This window comes from Hemitrygon akajei, chromosome 3 (genome assembly GCF_048418815.1).
Source record: "Hemitrygon akajei chromosome 3, sHemAka1.3, whole genome shotgun sequence".
Classification (NCBI taxonomy): domain Eukaryota; kingdom Metazoa; phylum Chordata; class Chondrichthyes; order Myliobatiformes; family Dasyatidae; genus Hemitrygon; species Hemitrygon akajei.
The window spans coordinates 93,641,664-93,664,324 of NC_133126.1; the positions used below are offsets into that span (position 1 = coordinate 93,641,664).

Here is a 22,661-nt window from a genome sequence, read left to right on the forward strand (position 1 = left end):
TAGGCGGCAACTCATCTAACCCCTTATCTTTCTGCTGGCCTCTTTCTTTTCCCAGCACGGGCATGTGTGGTTGGGGAGTTATTTCGACCTCTCTCACTATCCCTACCATATCTACACTTACCATTATTTTAATACAATTGTTGTCTTCTGATATCCACACCTCTGGCGTGATTTTCCTCCACACTGTTACGGTTTCAGCACTCTTAACTAAAGGTCCTAAGTCTTTAGACCGATATCCCTTATTTATCAACAACGTTACGTGGGGCGCCGCCTCCGGTATCCTGTACCATTTTTCTAAAAAGGTGTTCCACTTAACTTGTAAAGCTGCCCCTTGCTTTCCAATTATCACAGCTTCCCCTTGTAGGTGCTGCTGGGTACATGCCTCCAGGTGCCATCGCTCCTCTAACTCCCTGTTCTGAGTCTCGTCAAAAATCACTGTACAATGCAGCTCAGATTTGGGCATTACAGCCCTGGGTAGTATAGCCTGCACGCCCTTTTTCCATCTTTCCCAGGTTTCCTGAATCTGGTCTGCGATGTCTCCTATCCAAAAGACATTAGCCTTCTTGTCTTCTTGCACTACCAATTGAGCCCCTGTTCTTTTCACACTCAGCCCATTTCTGGTGCATTCTAATTTTAATTCCAGTTGCAACAAGGCATCTCTGCCTAACAAATTAACTGGAGTCCCTTTAAATACTAGTACTGGCAAAACAATTTCTTTATTTCCCATTCTCAACCGCACTGGAGCCGTGCACTGTGTTAACTGTGTTTTCCCCGAGAACCCTACCGTCTTAATAAACTTTCCTGACATGGGAAGGTGAAGGGCATACTGTGGCTGTACGCAAGTGTACGTGGCTCCAGTATCTATCATCATTGGTGTCAGTTGCCCTTCTAACATAACCTGAACAATGGGTTCCTCCTCTGCCTCCCTTGTTATCATTGGGTAATGTCCCTTCCCACTCAAGTTCTCGGGGCACCCCTAATACCTCGCATAGGGGTTCACAGGTCCGCTTGGGCCGGTGGGGGCTAGTCCTTTGCTAAACTTTAGTTCCCTTCTTATCGGTTCCTGCTGGTGTGTGACAGGCCATGGTATAAACGGACAATCTCTTCTCATGTGACCTGGCTGATTACATTCCCAGCACAATCTCTCTACCTCTCTTTCCCACTGTCTTCTCATCGGTCTCCCTTGCCCATAGCTCCTCTGTCCCCCTCCTTGGGGCTTCCAGTCCTGTCTGGGCTGTTTGAATTTAGTTTGTTCCTGATGGAACATTTGTGAGGATGCTCCCTCAAAGTTAATTATTGGCATGGGGTTTTCCAGCCCTTGTCTTACAGTATGATCAGCCCCTCCATATAGCAGTGCTTTGTCCAGTGCGATGGCTGTACTCGAACCGGTGGTTGTTGGCAGCATCTTTTTATTTTTCTCTTTTTCCTTCTTTTTGAGTTCTTCGAGCTGCATTTGTGTTAACTTTCTTTGCACCTCTTCCTGCTGCTCGGCCAACCTTTGTTTGTCTTTCCGGTATTTCTCAACGGCATGGACTACGTGGTCGCTAAATTCTTGCGGGGTCTTTGACGTTAGCCCAACCACCTCCTCCAGTTTGGATTTTACTTGTGGCGGCATTGCGTCCAAAATGCTATGTCGGAACAGTGAGGTCATAAATAAGTTATTCTCCACCTCTTGCTCAGTCTCCAGTCTCCACCTTTTCAACTGGTTTTCTACGTAGGCTGCTGGGTTTTCAGTGGATCCCCTTTTAAGGCTTTGGGGTCCACTTTGGGTGGATAAAGCTTTCTGAGGGCCTGCCATACCCTCTGCCTCACTCTGTCAAACCCATCTCCATCAGTTCTTGGGTCGTTCGAGTTTACTATGCCAGCCATTTCCCATAGTTCGTTAAATTTGGAGGTTCCCATCAACCTTATCAACAGTGCCTTCAAATCTCCCATAGCCAATAATCGTCCTGCTGTTTCTTCCTCAAAGGCTCTAATCCATTTCCCTGCTCCTTCATGTAAATTGGGCAGAGTGTTTTTCAGCCCTTCTAGGTCCTGGGATCCCCAAGGGATATACTGCACTTGTCCTGATCCTTTAACTAACAACGGCATCATTCTTCTTCCTCCTTCCCACCTGCCCTGGCTTTCCTCCTCCCCTGACTCCCCATCTGTCTCAGGGTATGTCTTTACTGCCTCCCACACAAATGTCTCCGGGGTTCTGCTCTTCCCTCGGTCTCCCTTTGGAGTCCTTCCTTTCTGTCTTGATTCAATGCCTGGTTGGCCCCTTGAATACTTTTCACATCTCTCCTGGTAATCCCATTTTTGTAATTTATGTGACTCTCTCTCTACTCCCGCGGGCCGCTCCCCTACTGCCTCCTTCTGTCCTTCTAGGCTTCCGCTCCTTACCTCTTCCCCATAAATTCTAGCATCCTCTCTCTCTCCACTTAACTCTTGCTCCTCCAATGAGTTATTTTCTCTAGTCTGTTTACTCCTATGGTATAATCGATACTCCTCATATTCCTTCGCCTCCCTCAAGTATTTCATCCATTCAATCTGTTCTTGCATTTCTCTCTGTACCTGTTCTATCTTTATCTTTTCTGCCTGTATGTCCTGCCATATCGCCGCTTTTTCCTTCTCATATTGGTTTTTTTCCTCCTCATTATCCCAAACCTGTACTTCTCCCTGCATGTTTACTGTTCCCGTTAGCAGGGGGCACTGCTTAGGGGTTCCTTCCTCATTATAGGGAGGGGGTTTTTCTGTTTCTTTCGCATCTGGGTACGGAGCTGAAGCCAGCTTCTCACTATACCTTTCTCTCTCTCTCTCTCTCTCTCTCTCTCTCTCTCTCTCTCTCTCTCTCTCTCTACCAGGCTGTTTCTCCAGCACCTCTGAATCTTTCTCACTTGCAATCAATATTCTACCTGTCCTCCTCAGCCTTTCTCCCTCCGTTCTAACGAGTTTTAGCACTTCCATTTCTTGTTCTCTTTTTTGCCCCCTTTTCTTAGATTTATCTTTTGATTTGTACTTTTTAGTTAGTTCCTCCATCTCTTCGCACAAACTTACATCAAATGTTCCTTCTTTTGGCCACTTTGTGACCAGGTTTTTGGTTCTTTTTTCCCATTTTTCTGAAGTTTTTGTGATCTCGTTTTGAAAAAATGGGAATTTTTTGCTCAGAATCTCTACTGCTGTTATGTTATGTTATGTCATGTTATTCTCTCTTGTTAATGTACTTTTGTCCCTACTCTATTCTAACACCTCGCCCGAGCAGACCCTTCTTCTCTTAAGGCGGTAACCGCGAGGACTTTCTTCCCTAACTCTATTCTAACACCTCGCCCGAGCAGACCCTTCTTCTCTTAAGGCGGTAACCGCGAGGACTTTCTTCTTAACGTACTAACTTATTCGTACTTACCCTCACTGCAGTGTTCTTGAGCAATCCTCTGAGCCTCCTCCGTTGACCCCAAATTCTGCCAGATTCTTTGGACCGGAGAGACCCTTTGGCAGCGGTTCCACACTTCCGAGACTCCAAGACCTCCTCAAAGCCAACAGAATTCTTAGTCCAAATTGTCGCAAAAAAAAAAGCGCTTTCCTTTTGTTTTGGGTGCACCCTTAATTCTGTTAGCTTTGTGGGGGCCCCTAGAGGACCGGGAAGCGTTCCCAATCTGCCGTTTCCCTTCTGCGGGTCTCTGCCCGATCCTGTTCGTGACGCCAATTATGTCGCGGTTTTTCGTGCTTTTCAAATGACCAGGAGACGCAGAAAATTCTTCAAGAAGGGTTAAACTTTAATTTGCAAATCAAAGTTGAGACAGTCATTGAGCTAGTCGCTGAATGCCTCCCGATTCTCGGATACAGCCGCTTTTTAAAGCAAACCTGGTTTAGCTGCATTAACATATCCAAGCGGTGCATATCACAGTTACTATTGTTTTTACCTATTGACTTATTCGGTCTAATCGACTATATAGTTTTAATTATACAGCAGACCTGTTCAAAGCAAAATATCCCTACATATTGTCTCTACATTGCTTTATTATGCAGTCGACAAGTTCAAAGCAAAATATCCCTGAGTAACTTTTCATTAACACATATTGTCTCTACATTCAATTGGATACCTGATTAGCATATATTGACACATCACTGTCCTTTAGCATTTCACACAGTTTTGGTTACACAGCAACTTCACAGCTGGCGACCGCTTTCAGGAGGCATTAAGTTTTATACTCCATAATATTCATATTCTCCAATATTCCATAATAGTCATATTCTCCAATAATGTCCTCTTACATTAACCCAGTAAACCATTTCTAACTGTAGCCTGTGTAGTTGTAAAGGTACTTCACCCATTTCTACAGGCAATGCTGAAACTGGGGATGATTTAATAGAACTACAACATAATCTCGATGTTTGACTTTATCTAGGGGCTGGTAAGCCTGACCCATAAGCAACACATCAATAATCAAAGATAGATCTGATTAGAACAATATATATTTGTTTAAGTACCCCCTACTCTGACCCAATCATGCCCAACGAAGCACCTGAGCACATTAAGGGCTCTTGTACACTTTTCTAGGATTTTATTCACATGCACCTTCCATGTTAGCCTTGTGTTCAACTACATACCTAGAAAATTCACTGATGATGCTTGTTTAAAAACTGTACCTTATAACTTGATCAATTGTGGGTGTAATGTTTCTTTATATAAAAAAACAAATAACTTGAGTCTTTGTAACAGAAAATTTAACTCCCCACTGTCTTCCCCAGTCCTCTACTGCATGATTAGCTGCCTACATTTTCCTAACTAAATCAATTATATTCCTGCCTCTCTTTCACACCGCGCCATCATTAGCATATAACGTTGGAAATGTCCGAGCCAACATTTACAAAACTATAATTAATCATAAAATTCATAAAATTAAAAACAATTTTGAGTCCATTTGTCTATCTTATACTCCTTCGAGAATGTTGTTCCAACCCTAACTTGTATCTTCCTATCACATAAAAAATTGAATTCAAATGAATATTCTACCATCTATGCAAGCGGAACAAGTACCTGCCCCTATACCTCCCCTCTCACTACCATTCCGGGCCCCAAAAAGTTCTTCCAGGTGAGGTGATATTTCACTTTTAAGCCTATTGGGCTCGTCCACTGTATCCGATACTTCCGGTGTAGCCTCTTGTATATTTGTGAGACCAGACATAGTTTGGGAGATCGTTTCAGCGAGCACCTGCGCTCTGAACAGCAGGAAAAGAGGGATCTCCCAGTGGCCACCCATTTCAATTCCACTTCCCATTCCCATTCCAACATGTCAGTCCACGGTCTCTTCTACTGCCATGATGAAGCCACACTCAGGTTGGAGGAGCAACACCTTATATTCCGTCTGGTTAGCCTCTAACCTGATAGCATGAAAATCAATTTCTCGAACTTCCGGTGATTACCCCGCCCCCTTTTGCCCTCTTTACCATTCCCCCATTCCCGTTTCCCTCTCTCACCTTATCTCCTCACCTGCCCATCACCTTCCTCTAGTGTTCCTCCCCCTTCTACCCTCTCCTATCAGATTCCCCGTCCTCCAGCCTTTTATCTCTTTTACCAGTCACCTTCCCAGCTCTCTACTTAACCTCTTCCCCCTCCCAGTTTCACCTATCACCTACCACTTGGTACTTCTTCCTGCACTTTCTTCATCAATTATCTCAGTCCTGATGGAGGGTCTCGGCCTGAGGAGTCGACCGTTTACTCTTTTCCATAGATTCAACCTGGCCTGCTGCGTTCCTCCAGCATTGTGTGTGTGTGTGTGTGTGTGTGTGTGTGTGTGTGTGTGTGTGTGTGTGTGTGTGTGTGTGTGTGTGTGTGTGTGTGTGTGTGTGTGGATGTGTGTGTGTGTGTGTGTGTGTGTGTGTGTGTGTTGCATTCTACCACCTTTTCCCATCTTTTCCAGTTTAAGCAGCAATCTTTGTATCCATAACATATGATATGTTTCTCCACATCAGAGAAAACTGCTACCACTGATTCTTTATTAACGTGGGCCTTACGAATATCAGATTCCAAACTTAACACCAAGTCCGTAGTCATTCTCCCTTTTCGAAATCCGAAGTGGTACACAGCTGGTTTTCCATTCCTTTCCATAAACTGAAAGCCCAGCTGTAAGCATTCGTTCCATTATCTTACATACACGTGAGTTGAGCGAAATAGGTCTTTTACTAGAAGGATATAATTGATCTTTACCAGGTCTCATTATAGGGATACCAACCGCTAACTTCCAGGAAGCAGAAAATCGCCCTTTAGCTAATCTTGTAATAAAGAATTTCAAAACCAGCGCAAGTTTTGAACAGGATAACTGTGTAAACACATTAAAACAAATATCATCTTTCCCTGGTGATGTCTGATCAGCACTATTAATATCCCTTTTAAGTTCAGACAGTGTAAATTCGATATCCAAGCAGGAGCTGCAACATTCTTTTTTCTCGGCAATCTAAGGATTGCTTACCAAGACTGATTTTCTATTAGTCCTTTCTTTCCTTAAGTTAATCGAACTATGTACACTGACATATGTTTTCCTAATCATTCGCTTTTTCTTCAGAGCCAAATATCGTACCCTTCTCCCCACCATGCATCAAGTTTTATAACTTCGTCCACTTTCTGTATCATACCCAAAACTTCTCCTACCTGGACCTCTTTCCAAATGCTACAACTGTACGCTCTTAAATACATTTTCTTTTCCTTTCTCACTACTCCGCTAACTATAGCTTGAGCTCTTATATTATATGAAAGACGAAAAGGCGAAGCACTGCCTAACTTTTCTAAGAGATTTATTCTGCTCCTTCGCAGCTCCATTCATACATCCACCAGGGAACAGCTGTCCTTTTATTATCTCTCAGCGATCTGAGAACTGATTCCTCAGATTCTGAGTTGAGTACAGAGCTCGAGTTATTAGTAGACAGAAGAGGTAGTGCAGATGCTGGAAATGTACAGCGATGTACACAATGTGCTGGAGAAACTCAGCAGGTTAAGCGGCATCTGTGAATGGTAATAAACCGCCAAAGTTTCAGGCCAAGACCTTTCATCAGGACAGATATTTTACTCGACTTGATATCTTCCAAAACCAAATGATCGGAAATCTACTTTCACATAAATCATCAAATACATCTCAATTTGTCTGTTTCAAATTCCATCTGGAGATAGGAATACTTTGATACACACCTATTCCCATTGTACAAATAACGGGGAAATGATTACTCCTCTCTGTTATATCATTATACACTTCCCAGTTACACAGACTTTTATATATCCTCAGATACCAGCGTAAGGTCTTTAGCAGGAAGAATGTTGTTAAATAGATTTATCTTTGCACTTCTACCAGCATTCAAACACACCAAATGATTTTCTGCCAGAAGTGCTTCCAACACCGCTCTATTTATATTTGTGTCTCTGCAAACTCACATAGTACCATCAGCTACACCGTATAACCATACGTTTTCCCCCATTTCTGCTCACACTTAACAGTCAACGTTTCTGGCCGAGATAAGGTCAGGAAAGGAAGGCGGAAGAAGGCAGATTATGTCACAACCACGGACTCTGTCTTGGAGTCTGGGCACCCTCGCAGACAGGCAGCTGAAGAGTGTCGGCAATCACGCTCATGAGGATGTAAATTCCAGCCAGTTGGGGTACTTAAAACCCTTCGTTTCAGTCCTTATCGAATTATGAACGAAACACGGAGACAGCAAAACTCCCTGCTCGGCTTATTTCACATTCCGAGAAAAAAAGACCACCATTTAGATTGACGCTGTGAAGGAGCGGAATTTATTTAGTATTTAGTATTAAGTTCCTGCTTCCGAGCCACAGTGTCGGCGTTAGATTTTTAGTTGAGAGTTTTAGTTAACGATCCTGTTGGTCTAACGTTTATTAATTTCCTTTTGTTCTGCATAGTTCTTATAAAGATTTAGTTCATTCCGGTTTAGTGTTTCTCCCTCTGCGCTTGGGCCATCACGGCACACACACCGTGTCCAGTTGAGAAGGTGGGGTAGGGGACGGAGTACAAGCTGGCAGGTGATAGGTGAAACCAGGTAAGGGGGAATGTGGGTAGATGGGTGGGACGGGGAGATGAAGAGACAAGCTGGGGTGACAGGTGGAAGAGGTAAAGGGATGCCGAAGAAGGAGTGTGATAAAAGAGAACAATGGGCCGTGGGGAAAAGGATAAGGAAGTGGGACACCAGAGGGATGTAATGGGCAAGTCAGGAGAAGAGAAGTGGTGAGAGGGGAACCAGGATGGGAATGTAAAATATGGAAGAGAGGGAGAAATCATCGGAAGTTAAAGAAAGCGATGTTCATGCCATCAGGTTGGAGGCTACCTAGGAAGAATACGAGGTGTTGCTCCTCCAAACGGAGAGTGGCCCCGTCATGACCGCAGAGGGGATCATGGACTGACATGTTGGAATGGGAATGGGAGAATAAATAAAATGGGCCGTCACCGAGAGAATCAGACTTTGTGGCGGACCGAACGAAAGTTCTCGACGAAGCTGTCCCCAAATCTACGTCGGGTCTCAGTGGGCAACCCCAAAAGACTCACAGGCGAAGTGTGGCCTTGCCTGGAAGGACTGTTTAGCGTTCTTAATGGTATGATGGAGGAGGTGTAGGGGCAGCTGTAGCACTTGTCCCGCTGTCAGGGAGGATACGTGCCAGGAGGAACGGCAGTGAGAAGGTAAGAGAGGACAAGAAAGTCACATCGTGAGCGAATCCTGCGGAAAGCGGGAGATGTGGGGGTTGGGAGGGACACGAGGGAAAGACTTGTTTTGTGGTAGGATCCCACCGCAACCCAGCCTTGACCTGGTGACGACACAGCAAAAATAACAAATTAACCTCCAGGCTTGTGATCTCATGCTTCGCATGTCACGTGCTAGTGAGGCCAAAAATATGAATATTATTCAGTTTAACTCTTGGCTAAGGAGTTGGTGTAGGAGGGCGGGCATAAAATTTTTGAATCATTGGTCTCTCTTCTAGGGAAGTTGGGGCCGGTTCAGAAGGCACGGTTTTCACCTGAAGTGCAGGGTGACTAATATCCTAGCGGGAAGGTTTACTAGTGCTGCAAGGTGGGGTTTATACTAGAGTTGTAGGAGTTTGGGAACCAGAGTGCCAGAACAGCTGGTGGAACGATTGTGGGGACAGATGTTGTTAAGACTTCAGACTAAGTCCGGAACCAAAAGCGCGACTATTGCCCTATTAAAAAAAAGTTTGGATAGCTTCATGGATGGTAGGGATGTGGAATGCTATAGTCCCGGTGCAGATCGATGGGAGTAGGCTATTTAAATCGTTTGGTGCGGACTAGATAGGCCAAACGGCGTGTTTCTGTGCTATACTGTTCTATGACTGTGACTCTGTAACTGCAGGCCCGCTTCACGTTGAATTTTAAACGTTTCATTTAGCCGTATGCAGTTGAAATAATTTATATTACATCAGTCAATGTTAGTTCCAGGTTGTACCTAATTTTCAGAGAGAAGGCGCCGCGCGAATTACTATTTATGCATTGCCTCTTATTGGTATAGGGAAGGACAATCAGGTAATTAGGAAAGGCACGTTTGACTTTGTAATCTGAATTGAATATTGCCTACGTCCAAGTTCCTCGTGGGCGATGCGCCCATTTTCCAATTACAAGACTATTGCGGTCGGGGTACATTTTAATTGGCCACTATAATTTGCATCTAGTGTAAGTGAGTGACACACTAATAGAGTACAGGGAAATTAGTTGTGGGATTGGTGGGATTTCTCAGTGAGATAGAAGAAACTCGATGGACAGAATTATCCTCCACATGAAACATGGAAACATTTTTCAATATGATGGTGGCAAAATCTGTTTTCCAGAAGAATAACATTTATCTCTATCAATTATCGGCATAATTTTCCGAAATCTTCTTTAAATTCCTGCATTTTATTGAGTAGGCAAACTCGCGGACCTCGGGAGAATGTTGAAGTATTATCCTTGGAGGTGTCAACCCTACATTCATTCAGGACCGAACACCAGCTTCCGGGGGAAACAGCCACGGTGCGCAGTGGTTCGCTCTGAAGCCTTCAATGGAGTCGTGACGTAGGGAGCAGTTGGAACAGAGCCCGGCGAAACAATGTGTTCAAATGTTATTCCTTGATTAGGAGCACCGAGTTCTGTACTTTCCTTTCTCATCGTCGATCTAAATGCACACAGTGCTTATTAATTCGCTACAATTCGTGTCATCAATTTGTTTCTCTGTGACTTTCCTCATCCAAAATACTCAAGGCAAGATGCCTCTTACCTCCGTGGCACATCCGACTAACTGTGCGTCTTAACATCGTGCCGCTTGCAGAGAAGGACATGACCATCTTGGAGTAACAGTCTATCGCGCTACAATTTGCAATCAGTGCAATAACAACGCAAGGCCTCAGGTCAGGCCAATTCCCCTCATTGTCAATTTGTCAATAAATCATAATAGTTAATTAACATACGAGTTTGGGACTGAGTCATCTAAGATAAGCTGCGGAAAAGTTGCAAGAAAGCGCACTGCATTACACTCAAGACAAAGGTGACCACTGAGAGTGTGGTTTAGAAGCTGGAGTAAGGTTGGGGCTTGTTTCATAATTGGAGTATTCCACATTCATGAACGTGAACATTGGATCTATATTATAAATCTTACAGATTCTGTAAGAACAAGTAGAGAATATATGAAAACGATACTAATATCAACACATCAAATAAGAATAATTGAATTCTGCGGTTTCGAAGGAATGGTAGAATATAACCACATCAATGTAGTTATAAGATCAACCTAACCCTTACCTCTTACAACCCCCCCCCCTCCCCGCCATTCTTCTATCATCCATTGCCTATCTAAGAATTCCTTAAGTGACACTAATGTATCTGCGTCTACCAACTAAAGTAGGCGGCAATGTTCCCATCCCTATTTTTAATTTTTCTGTGTGCACACAAACTGTCACCGTTTGGCAGTCGATGAAGTCTGGAACCTACACCCTTATCATCTCCACCCAGCTCTCCCCCCCCCCCCAAGTTAATGCAAATTGAAAGCTGGACGTGGGGACTTTTACCAATCTGGTACATAATAACATATGATACAGACTCAGGAGTAGGCTAGTCGGCCAGTCGCCTCTGTACTGTCATTCAAGAAATCATTGCTTCATAGTCTCAGTTTCATATCTAACTCTGCTCATTCTGTTTGGTATTTTATACTTTAAATGTCCATCCCGAGCTCAGACAATGACATAGTCAATGAGATACCACTATTTAGATCGGAGGTGCTGCCAGGGGTCCTTGAATTAATTTTTCTAGCGCAAGAAAGTGTTCCTCGTGGTAAGGTCGTGCTTGGCACATATGGTGAAAAGTGGTACTCCATTTGAGATTATGCTACCAAGACATTTCTTTCCTATGTTTGAAGTCCTGATCAATACTGGCATTGAAGTCCCCGAAAGAGAATTTGCTTATCCTCCCAGGGGATGCTCGGCGGTGTCGCGTTCAGGCAAGCTGACAGAGTAGAAGGCCTCTTTTTCATACCCATGCGAGTCTAGATTTGATGCACAAGCACTCACGAGGGTTGCAAGCCGGTTGTTGTCAAGCACCAATGGATCATCATGAGACCTTCACTGATCCCCACGGGATGTCTAGGCAGTTGCCTGCACGATGGTTCTTTATTGCAAACTCAGCACCGTGGATCCTGAGCTCGCCATCTGCCTCCCCTTTCCAGTAAGAAAAAAGTATAGCCACCCTTCTCCTCTTTCAGTTGCCCTTCGCGTGAGAGAAGGGTTTCAGAAAGAGCAAGCAGATCAATCTCAGTTCTCTGGCGATGATGGCAGTCTTTCTCACTGGGTGTACTATCCACCACAGTACACGCACTCTATGCTCCAAAGGTCATGTTTAATTGTTTCCGACGGCAAATGGCAATCCCTTTGGACACAATAATCCAGTCATACGGTATCGAGGCAGACTATTTTAGGGCACCTTTTTCAGCCCTTTCCCTGAGTAGCGTAACCAGAGTGGATCCGAAATGTTGCGATTGGCACAGATCATCGCCTGGTCCACTCCACCATGTCCATCGGATTCATGAAAAAGAGGAGGGTTCATAAGAAGCAGACCAGGCCAAGACAAAAACTTGCAAGGGTTAACTTGACCTTGTCACCCAACAGCACCTTTAGGTCTTGTTTGGGGATACCTCCAGCGGGAGTTTCAGGATGAAATCGGAGGAAATGGATCTACTTAAATCCACCATCCTCAGTACCTGCTGAAACATCTTTGGGAACAAGTCCAGAAAACATCAGGATTGGTTTGATGATGATGACATTGAGATAGAACAACTCACCTCGAAGAAATGGAAAACATTTTGTGCCTGGCAGAATGACATTGGCGGTGAGTCCTGAAGAGAAGCTTTCACCAGAGCCAAGGCGCATGTCCCGCGAAGGATGAGGAAACTAAAGGATTTTTGGTGGCCTGCTTAAGCCCTGGAAAGCTAGAGTCTGGAAGACTCTGGTAATACAAACGGCTTCTTCAGTGCCACCGAAATAGCCTATGGTCCAGGTTTCTCCGTACTAAAAGATGGGAAGAACTTGCTAAAGGATCGGAAGGATGACGCTGTAAGCTGCGCGGGTGTGCGGGCGCGCAGGAACTGAAATGTCCTCGCGCACATAGCATTCGATGTCGTGCAGCTGGTATTTTCTCTTATATAATTTGAACGTGCAGTTTTCAGGCTGTGTAAAAAGTTCCTGCACTAAGCCATGGTTGGTCCACGCACCTGTAAAAAAAATAGAGGGAATGTTGACGGAAAGAACACTTTCACAAACTTCTTAACCACGACCGCTCTGCAGAACCAGAGGTTAGTAACCCACCAACCTGCACAGACCTGTGAGAGAAGCCATGAGGACCTTCCCAGTATGACAGTGGTTCATGATGCCATCAGGAGCCTGAAAATCGACAAAGCCACTGATCCTGACGGGATCCCAGCAGAGATCCTCAAAGAAGGTGGACTACCACTCCTGTGCCACATACACGCCCTTCTCACGAAGGACTGTGAAAAGGAACTACTGCCCTCTGAGCTCTAATAGTGACCATATTCAAGAAGGAAGACAAGGTAGATAGAGGCAATTACAGAGGCATCTCATCCTGTCAGCAACAGGCAAAGTGCATGCACGTACCCAGGTCAATCGACTGCTTTCCCTTCCGCGATCTGAAGAAGTACTCCCTGAATCATATTGTGGTTTCTACCCATTTGGAGATACCGCAGACATGATATTTAGAGAGCTCCAATACAGGAATATTCCGTTAATAGACGCGACCGTTGTACTTGGCTTTCTGAGATTTAGCAAAGGCATTTTATACAGTAGACCGACATGCTCGCTTCCGAATACTGAGGCTACTGCACGATGACATGTCAGCCACAGCACTCAGCAAAGGTGGGTCTGAATCAGAACCCTTTGCTGTCAAGACAGGAGTCAAACAGGGCTGCATCATTGCCACCTCTATTGAAGCCATCCTTCGCGTGACTGGACAAGACCTGCCACAGGGGATCTCAAACGTGAACAAGCTTTTCGAACTCAATCGGTTCAAGCCCAGGAACACGGTCAGCACCGCCACTGGCATGGGACTTCAGTTTGCGAATGACAGCGCCATCACGGGGATCTGAAGGGGACCTGCAATGTAACCTGAATGCCTTTTCAAAGTCATATAGGACCCTGGATCTTGTTCTGAATATAGATACCCATCCATCTCACACTCCAATTAATTCAGTTCCTCTATTGCCAGACCTCTCTGAGGACGGAAAAAAAATCAGAGGTTCATGATTCTCTGAATGAAGTAATGTTTCTTCTCTGACTGAAATACGCAGTTTTATTTCACCGCAACTATATCTCCTCTATTCAGATCCCCACAGGGGAAATATCCGCTCATCACTCCCCCTTAGATCTTGTATATTTAGATGGGATTGGAGATTCTTCTAAGCTCAAATGAGCGTTGTTCAACTCCCTTTAATACTGGAATCAGCCCAGTGCACCTGAGTTATACCACCTCCAAGAAAATAAACAGTTCTTTCGTGTGGAGACCTAAACCGTGCGCAGCACTGCTTTTTGCAATCCCTATTACGCCACTTTTCGGACCATTCACCCTTGAAGTAAAGCTAAATGTTGCATAAGCCGTCATAATTATTGCCATGCCTATATGTTCTGCCGCATGTACTGGGACCCCAGTTCCTTTGCACCTGGAAATTTTGTAGCCTCGTTCCATATAAATAATGATTTACTTCCTTCCTTAAAAATGATGATTTCATATTGTCCCTTCTGTCAAATTCTCGACCAGTCGCTTAAATTAACTATATCATATTTTAAGGAAACCGAAAGCACCATTTTGAGATGTTTTCATGGTATGATGACAGAAGTTGTTTTGAATTATTATAATTGTTTATTCGTTAAAGTAATAGCTAGCTCACGATAGGGGTGTCGACCTTGACTCAGAAGAGTGTAGGACCTCAGCTCCGCCACACAATCAGAACAAATAAAGATAGGGTCAGATAGTCAAAGAGTCAACGGACACTACAGCGCAGAAACAGGCTCTTCGGCCCATCTAGTCAGGGCCGAACTATTAATCTGCCTAGTCTCATCGATTTGTAGCCGGACCATATTCCTCTAAACCTCTCTCATCCAATTTTAACTTAAATGTTGAAATTGAATGCGGATCCACCACTTCCACTGGCAACTCGTTCCACTCTCCGAGTTCCACTGCCCTCTTGTGTTCCCCTTAAACATTTCACCTTTCATCCTTAACCCATGGTCTCCAGTTGTATTCTTACCCCACTCAGTGGAAAAAAGCCTGCCTGCATTTACCCTATCTATACTCATGATTTTGTATACCTCTATCAAATCTCCCTTCACTCTCCTACCCTCTAAGGAATACAGTCGCAACCTGTTTATCCTTCCGTCTAACTCAGGTCCTCAAGTTCCGGCAACATCCATGTAAATTTTCTCTGCACTCTTTCAAACCTATTGCTGTCTTTTTTTTTTTGGTACTGTATGTGACCAGAACTGAACCCAACTCTTCAGATTAGACCTCACCAACGTCTGCAAAATAACAGCCCAACTCCTGTACTCAACGCCTTATTTTATGAAGCCCTGTGTGTCAAACGCTCTCTTTAAGATCCTATCTACCCGTGTCGCCACTATTAAGGAATTATGGATATGTATTCCCGGATCCCTCTGTTCTACCACCCTCCTCGCCGCCATGCGGCTCACCGCATAAGTCCTACCCTGGTTTGTCCTCCCAAAGTGCGACACCTCACAGTTGTCTACTATTTTTCGGACCTTTTTTCCATCTTGTCTAAATCTCGCTGCAAACCATGACAGCCTTCCTCGCTGTCCACTGCACCCCCAGTCTTGGTGTCATCCGCAAATCTGCTGACCCAGTTTACCTCATTATCATCCAGAACCTTGTTGTAGTTGTAAAACAACAACGGAACCCAGCACCGCCCCGTGTGACACGCCACTAGTCACAGAGGCAACCATCTACTACCACATCTCCCACGAAGCCGAATCCATTTTACTACCTCATCCTGAGTGCCGAGCGACCGAACCTTCTTGACCAACCTCCCATGCGGGGCTTTGCTAAGGCCCACTGCTTTTCATTGATAACCTTCCTTGTAGTTTCTTCGAAGAACTCTTAAGTTTGCTTAGGCAGGACCTACCACTCACAAAGCAGGTTGATTATCCCTCATTAGCCCCTTTCTCTCCAAATACTCATATATCCGGTCCCTTAGAATACTTTATAATAACTTTCCCACTACCTTTGTCAGGCTCACCGGCCTATAATTTCCTGAAAACACACACAAAATGTTGGAGGAACTCAGCAGGCCAGGCAGCATCTAGGAAGGGTTCCAGCCCGAAACGTCGACTGTACTCTTTTCCATAGATGCTGCCTTGCCTGCTGAGTTCCTCCAGCGTTTTGTGTATGTTTCTCAGATTTCCAGCATCTGCAGATTTTCTCATCTACAATTCCCTGGTTTATTTTTAAAGTCTTTCTTAAACAGGAGAACAATACCAGCTATCTTCCAATCATCTAGCACCGCACCCGTGGCTAAGGACGTTTTAAATATCTCTGCCAGGGCTCTGGAAACCTCTGCGCCAGCCTCCGACAAAGGCTGAAAGAATGTCTTGTCAGGCCGTGGGGATTTATCCACCATTATTAACCTTAAATTATTATATTGCAGTTTGTAACGTTTTAACGTACTTAAAGTATGACCACGATTGTCTGTTCACTTGGATGTAAGAGTAGAGCTACTTTCTGCAAAAAACAAAATATTCTCGAACATAATATAACATTCTGCCCCACCCACGCCGCTAAAACATGATAACCTTGCAATATCTGTATTCCGCAAAGCTGTCAGCCCAATGTGCCTAAATTACTAGGTCGACTACGTATCATTGGCCGTGAAGAAAGCTTCCCGTTTGAGGCCGACTAGAAGGGCGCTATATAAACGCCAGTTCAACATTTTCACCAGATCACTTGTCTTAATTCCCTGTCGGGGGCGAATCCCACTGAGTCTCCTTGAAGACCATCGAGTGAAATTTGGTTGGAGTGTAAAGATGACAACAATCCGGCGGTTGGAGACCTCCAACGACGGCGCCTCAAAGGAGGGAGATGGAGATTCCACAATCATTGTTGAGAACAAATACGAGTTCTGCGGATACAATTTAAAGATCTCTCGTTTCATTAATGCTAACCTGGGCTTTTCGGCCTATGTTTGGGAAGCTGTAAGTCAACTAATTAACTAGAGCGAGGCAAAGACCGTGTTACACATGCGTTGTATTTACCGCGGGAGGTAGGGGGCTGGTCAAAAAGCAAAAAAAAAGCAGATACTGATCACCTAAATAAAATTAGAAAGTGCAGGGGGAAATTGGCAAATCGGGCAGCATTTGTGAAAGAACAAACACTGGAACGCGTCAAAAACTCATCTCAGGAAGATGGGTTTTAGCCTGAGGTATGAAGGCTGTTAAACATGTTTCTCTCTCCGCAGATGGTTTCCGATATCCAGGGTATCGCCGGCATTTGCCGCTTCTTTATGTACCTCAGAGTGGGAAAGCTCCTTGTGCTTTGTCTCTGTAATGGGCTGCAGGTCGGGATTTTGCCCCATCACTCAAATAAAAAGGGATATATCACCATTCCAGCGTGTCTGTTCTATGCCCAGCTGCAGCATGCTTAAAACAAAATAGTTGATTTTATTTGGGGGGGGGGGGGGAGCAGTTCTTGCGTTTAGATGGAGGTGGGAGCGCGATGTGGATGGTTAAATGGGGATTACCAACTTGTTGCTTTATAAATTGAAGCTCCAATTCTCTCCCTCTCATCAGATGTAGTTCCTGAACACAGTCACAGCCCCTTCGCCCTGGGTTGTCATTATATGCGTGCAACGTGGAGGCGGCGGTGAGCTAGGTTCCTCAGTGTGCCCAGCCTTTGCGGAGAGTGGGCGAAAGCTATTCCGTTGTTTTACTATTGTGACCGGAACCGTTACACCAAAACAGGAAGTTCATAGCTTTTTTTTAAAATTTAAGATTGGTGCCACAACCAGCGCTACATTTATACGGAAACCATTGACGCAGCCGTGCTGTGGACATATAGACCACCCTAGGGGTTAAAAACGAAAACACGAGAGACTACAGAAACTGTAATCAGGAGCGACAAACAATCTGCCGAGGGAACTCGGCGGATGGAAAAGCATCTCTGGGAGGAAAAGAACTGTCCACTTTTCGGGTGAAATCTACAGGTCCTTTCCTCACACCGTTGCTGCTCGATCCATTAGGTTGCTCCAGTAGAAACTCTGTCGGCTCCGGTTACGAAAGCCCCCACTAAGGACGCGTCTACAAACAAGGAGTCCCTATACGTTGTTAAATTCAGAAGTTGGACGTTCTTTTCTATGGATGGCAAAACTAGACACCTTCTCTCTTCACCGTTAGCAGTAGCTTTTTTTCTTGTCTGCCTCGTGTGTTTTGATACAATTCATTACTGTATTGTGGAGGTGTAGTTACTGCGTCGAGTGATTATTATGTATTTTCCGACTTACGACAAATCTACTTACGGACGTCTATATAAACGAAACACATTAGTTACCGGGAAACCTCTTATATGGACACATGAACTGATGAGATTGCGGATTATTACTGGTTTGGAGTGGGGGGGGGGAATCCATTGGGGAGGCGGTTTAAATCCGTTTAGTGCGTCAGTTTCGTCTGCAGAAGAAAGCCGCAATCAATCCGGCCTAGTGCGGCCTTATTTAGATTACTCGACGGCAACAGTGCGCTGTCGAGTCATGTGTATCTGCACAGATTATTTGCTAATGTGCCCTGCCCTTTATTAACAGTAAAGGTCGGATTTGCATCACTGTCTTCATGAGCCTATTCCGTGTTCCATTATTTTAGGGGGTCGCTCTCTGTCGGTTTTTTGAGAAACAGAACGCCTTTTTTACTGGGAAGAGAGTGATTGAGCTGGGATCGGGCACTGGAATCGTGGGGATTTTAGCAACCTTACTTGGTAAGTGAAAGGCGGGGTAACGAACTGAAATCCAGTTCTTTCTGATATTAACATGGAATCCGGAAAATAATGACGGCCGTAATGGATATGAGGAAAAGGGTGTTATTGTCTAGGACACTGTTAAAGCCGTTTAGTTTAGTCAGAAAATAATAAATGAAATCTGAAGGTACGTCGCTTTCGCATGGATTGACCTCTCCTCCCCTGTATAACAAAATCGATTGTTCTGTCCAACTTTAGTTCTACAGGTGCCCTGCCCGGGTCAAAACTCATACAGCACCAACCAATTTTTGTCTTACTGATAATATGACCATTTATTGCAAATGAGGTACTGAGCGGACACTGATTGTAGGAAAGACTATTAGATTTCCAAGCTATTTGGCCTTTGTGCTGTGCTAGTTTTAAAATAATAAGTAATACTATTGTCTCCCGAAATAAGATTCAAAAAGTAAAAGTGCTAGGCAGGCAAATCCAAGGAAAAAATCAAAAAGGGCTACATTTCAACATAATTGTATAAGGACTAAGAATGTTGTAAAACCAAGCTTGAAGGCTTTGTGTGTCAATGCAAGGAGCATTCGTAACAAGGTGGATGAATTGAATGTGCAGATAGTTATTAATGAATATGATATAGTTGGGATCACAGAGACATGGCTCCAGGGTGACCAAGGATGGGAGCTCAACATGCAGGGATATTCAATATTCAGGAGGGATAGACAGGAAAGAAAAGGAGGTGGGGTAGCGTTGCTGGTTAGAGAAGAGATTAATGCAATAGAAAGGAAGGACATTAGCCTGGAGGATGTGGAATCGATATGGGTAGAGCTGCATAACACTAAGGGGCAGAAAACGCTGGTGGGAGTTGTGTACAGGCCACCTACCAGTAGTAGTGAGGTTGGGGATGGCATCAAACAAGAAATTAGAAATGCCTGCAATAAAGGAACAGCAGTTATAATGGGTGACTTCAATCTACATATAGATTGGGTGAACCAAATTGGTAAGGGTGCTGAGGAAGAGGATTTCTAGGAATGTATGTGGGATGGTTTTCTGAACCAACATGTCGAGCAACCAACTAGGGAGCAGGCCATTCTAGACTGGGTATTGAGCAATGAGGAAGGGTTAGTTAGCAATCTTGTTGTGCGAGGCCCCTTGGGTAAAAGTGACTATAATATGGTGGAATTCTTCATTAAGATGGAGAGTGACATAGTTAATTCAGAAACAAAGGTTCTGAACTTAAAGAAGGGTAACTTTGAAAGTATGAGACGAGAATTAGCTAAGATAGACTGGCAAATTGTACTTAAAGGGTTGACGGTGGATATGCAATGGCAAGCATTTAAAGGTCACATGGATGAACTACAACTATTGTTCATCCCAGTTTGGCAAAAGAATAAACCAGGGAAGGTAGTGCACCCGTGGCTGACAAGGGAAATTAGGGATAGTATCAATTCCAAAGAAGAAACATACAAATTAGCCAGAAAAAGCGGCACACCTGAGGACTGGGAGAAATTCAGAGTCCAGCAGAGGAGGACAAAGCTCTTAATTAGGAAAGGGAAAAAAGATTATGAGAGAAAGCTGGCAGGGAACATAAAAACTGACTGTAAAAGCTTTTATAGATATGTGAAAAGAAAAAAAGATTGGTCAAGACAATTGTAGGTCCTTTACGGTCAGAAACAGGTGAATTGATCATGGGGAACAAGGATATGGCAGACCAATTGAATAATTACTTTGGTTCTGTCTTCACTAAGGAGGACATAAATAATCTTCTGGAAATAGTAGGGGACCGAGGGTCTAGTGAGATGGAGGAACTGAGGGAAATACATGTTAGTAGGGAAGTGGTGTTAGGTAAATTGAAGGGATTAAAGGCAGATAAATCCCCAGGGCCAGATGGTCTGCATCCCAGAGTGCTTAAGAAAGTAGCCCAAGAAATAGTGGATGCATTAGTAATAATTTTTCAAAACTCTTTAGATTCTGGATTAGTTACTGAGGATTGGAGGGTGGCTAATGTAACCCCATGTTTTAAAAAAGGAGGGAGAGAGAAACCAAGGAATTATAGACCGGTTCGCTTGACAACGGTGGTGGGGAAAATGCTAGAATCAGTTATCAAAGATCTGATAACTGCACATTTGGAAAGTGGTGAAATCATCGGACAAAGTCAGCATGGATTTGTGAAAGGAAAATCATGTCTGATGAATTTTATAGAATTTTTTGAGGATGTAACTAATAGAATGGATAGGGCAGAACCAGTGGATGTGGTTATTTGGATTTTCAAAAGGCTTTTGACAAGGTCCCACACAGGAGATTAGTGTGCAAGCTTAAAACACATGGTATTGGGGGTATGGTATTGATGTGGATAGAGAATTGGTTGGCAGACAGGAAGCAAAGAGTGGGAATAAACGGGACCTTTTCAGAATGGCAGGCAGTGACTAGTGGGGTACCACAAGGCTCAGTGCTGGGACCCCAGTTGTTTACAATATATATTAATGATTTAGATGAGGGAATTAAATGCAGCATCTCCAAGTTTGTGGATGACATGAAGCTGGGTGGCGGTGTTATCTGTGAAGAGGATGATAAGAGGATGCAGGGTGACTTGGATAGGTTAGATGAGTGGGCAAGTTCATGGCAGATGCAATTTAATGTGGATAAATGTGAGGTTATCCACTTTGGTGGCAAGAACAGGAAAACAGATTATTATCTGAATGGTGGCCAATTAGGAAAAGGGGAGGAGCAACGAGACCTGGGTGTCATTGTACACCAGTCATTGAAGGTGGGCATGCAGGTACAGCAGGCAGTGAAAAAGGCGAATGGTATGTTGGCATTCATAGCAAAAGGATTCGAGTACAGGAGCAGGGAGGTTCTGCTGCAGTTGTACAAGGCCTTGGTGAGACCACACCTGGAGTATTGTGTGCAGTTTTGGTCCCCTAATCTGAGGAAAGACATTCTTGCCATAGAGGAAGTACAAAGAAGGTTCACCAGATTGATTCCTGGGATAGCAGGACTTTCATATGCAGAAAAACTGGATCGACTAGGCTTATACTCACTGGAATTTAGAAGATTGAGGGGGGATCTTATTGAAACATATAAAATTCTAAAGGGATTGGACAGGCAAGATGCAGGAAGATTGTTCCCAATGTTGGGGAAGTCCAGAACGAGGGATCACAGTTTAAGGATAAAGGGGAAACCTTTTAGGACCGACATGAGGAAAAACTTCTTCACACAGTGAGTGGTGAATCTGTGGAATTCTCTGCCACAGGAAACAGTTGAGGCCAGTTCATTGGCTATATTTAAGAGGGAGTTAGATATGGCCCTTGTGGCTAAAGGGATCGGGGGTATGGAGAGAAAGCAGGTACAGGGTTCTGAGTTGGATGATCAGCCATGATCATACTGAATGGCGGTGCAGGCATGGAGGGCCGAATGGCCTACTCCTGCACCTATTTTCTGTGTTTCTATGTTTCAACTCTATCCAGATTTCATATACTGTTCTTTCTGTAATCACAATAATTAAGGGTAAAGAGTTTTTTCCCTCTTTTGGTCAGGTGGAGAGGTCACTATGACCGATAAGCCGAACATCCTGAAGCAGATAGAAAACAATGTCTCCATCAACATCCCCTCTGCCTGCAGGCACCGTGTAAAGGTCCGTTCGCTGGCCTGGGGTGAAGATCACAAGAGGTTTCCCTCCGATTATGACTTCATCCTGGGTTCCGATATCGTTTACAGCTCAGTGAACTACCCGGCACTCATGGAAACATTGCGACACCTCGCCAGCCATGGAGCCACAATTTACCTCTCTTCCGAATTACGGAGGAGGAATGGGTCTCCCTCTTTTCATGAGCAGCTTCTGCCTCAATATTTTAATTGCCAGGTGGTTGACAGGATAGATGATAAAAATATCATTGTGTATAAAATGTCCAAAATTGGTAGAGACCCCGATGTTGGGTGCTTAAATTAAGTAAGAGAACCTCTATTTCTCTCATGTTCTTCCAGCTTCTTGCTTTTAAAAACCAGCAGAATTTATATTCTCTGAAAGACTTTGTTCTGGTTATTGTTTATGGGACTATTCTCTATTTTTCCCATTGATTGACTGCAGGGGTTGATGCTCGACTGTGGTTTGGTCAATTGTTCGATTATTCTGTATGGTGATTGGATTGAAAACACGGAGTAACAACTAGAGCTGTT

General features: G+C 44.2%; 1 protein-coding gene across 1 annotated transcript; it reads left to right on the forward strand.

The window, feature by feature from the left end:
• The first annotated feature begins 16,558 nt into the window (after window positions 1-16,558).
• Window positions 16,559-22,434, forward strand: LOC140724559 (EEF1A lysine methyltransferase 3-like). The gene is made up of 3 exons (XM_073038993.1): window positions 16,559-16,726; window positions 18,386-18,497; window positions 22,022-22,434. The coding sequence occupies exons 1-3, from the start codon at window positions 16,559-16,561 to the stop codon at window positions 22,432-22,434; spliced, it is 693 nt and encodes a 230-aa protein (XP_072895094.1).
• The last annotated feature ends 227 nt before the right edge of the window (window positions 22,435-22,661 follow it).

Coding starts and splice junctions, on each gene's coding strand:
- LOC140724559 (XM_073038993.1), top strand. CDS start 16,559: ATGACAACAATCCGGCGGTTGGAGACCTCCAACGACGGCGCCTCAAAG. Junction 16,727..18,385: donor CGGCCTATGTTTGGGAAGCT/GTAAGTCAACTA, acceptor CCATTATTTTAG/GGGGTCGCTCTCTGTCGGTT. Junction 18,498..22,021: donor GATTTTAGCAACCTTACTTG/GTAAGTGAAAGG, acceptor TCTTTTGGTCAG/GTGGAGAGGTCACTATGACC.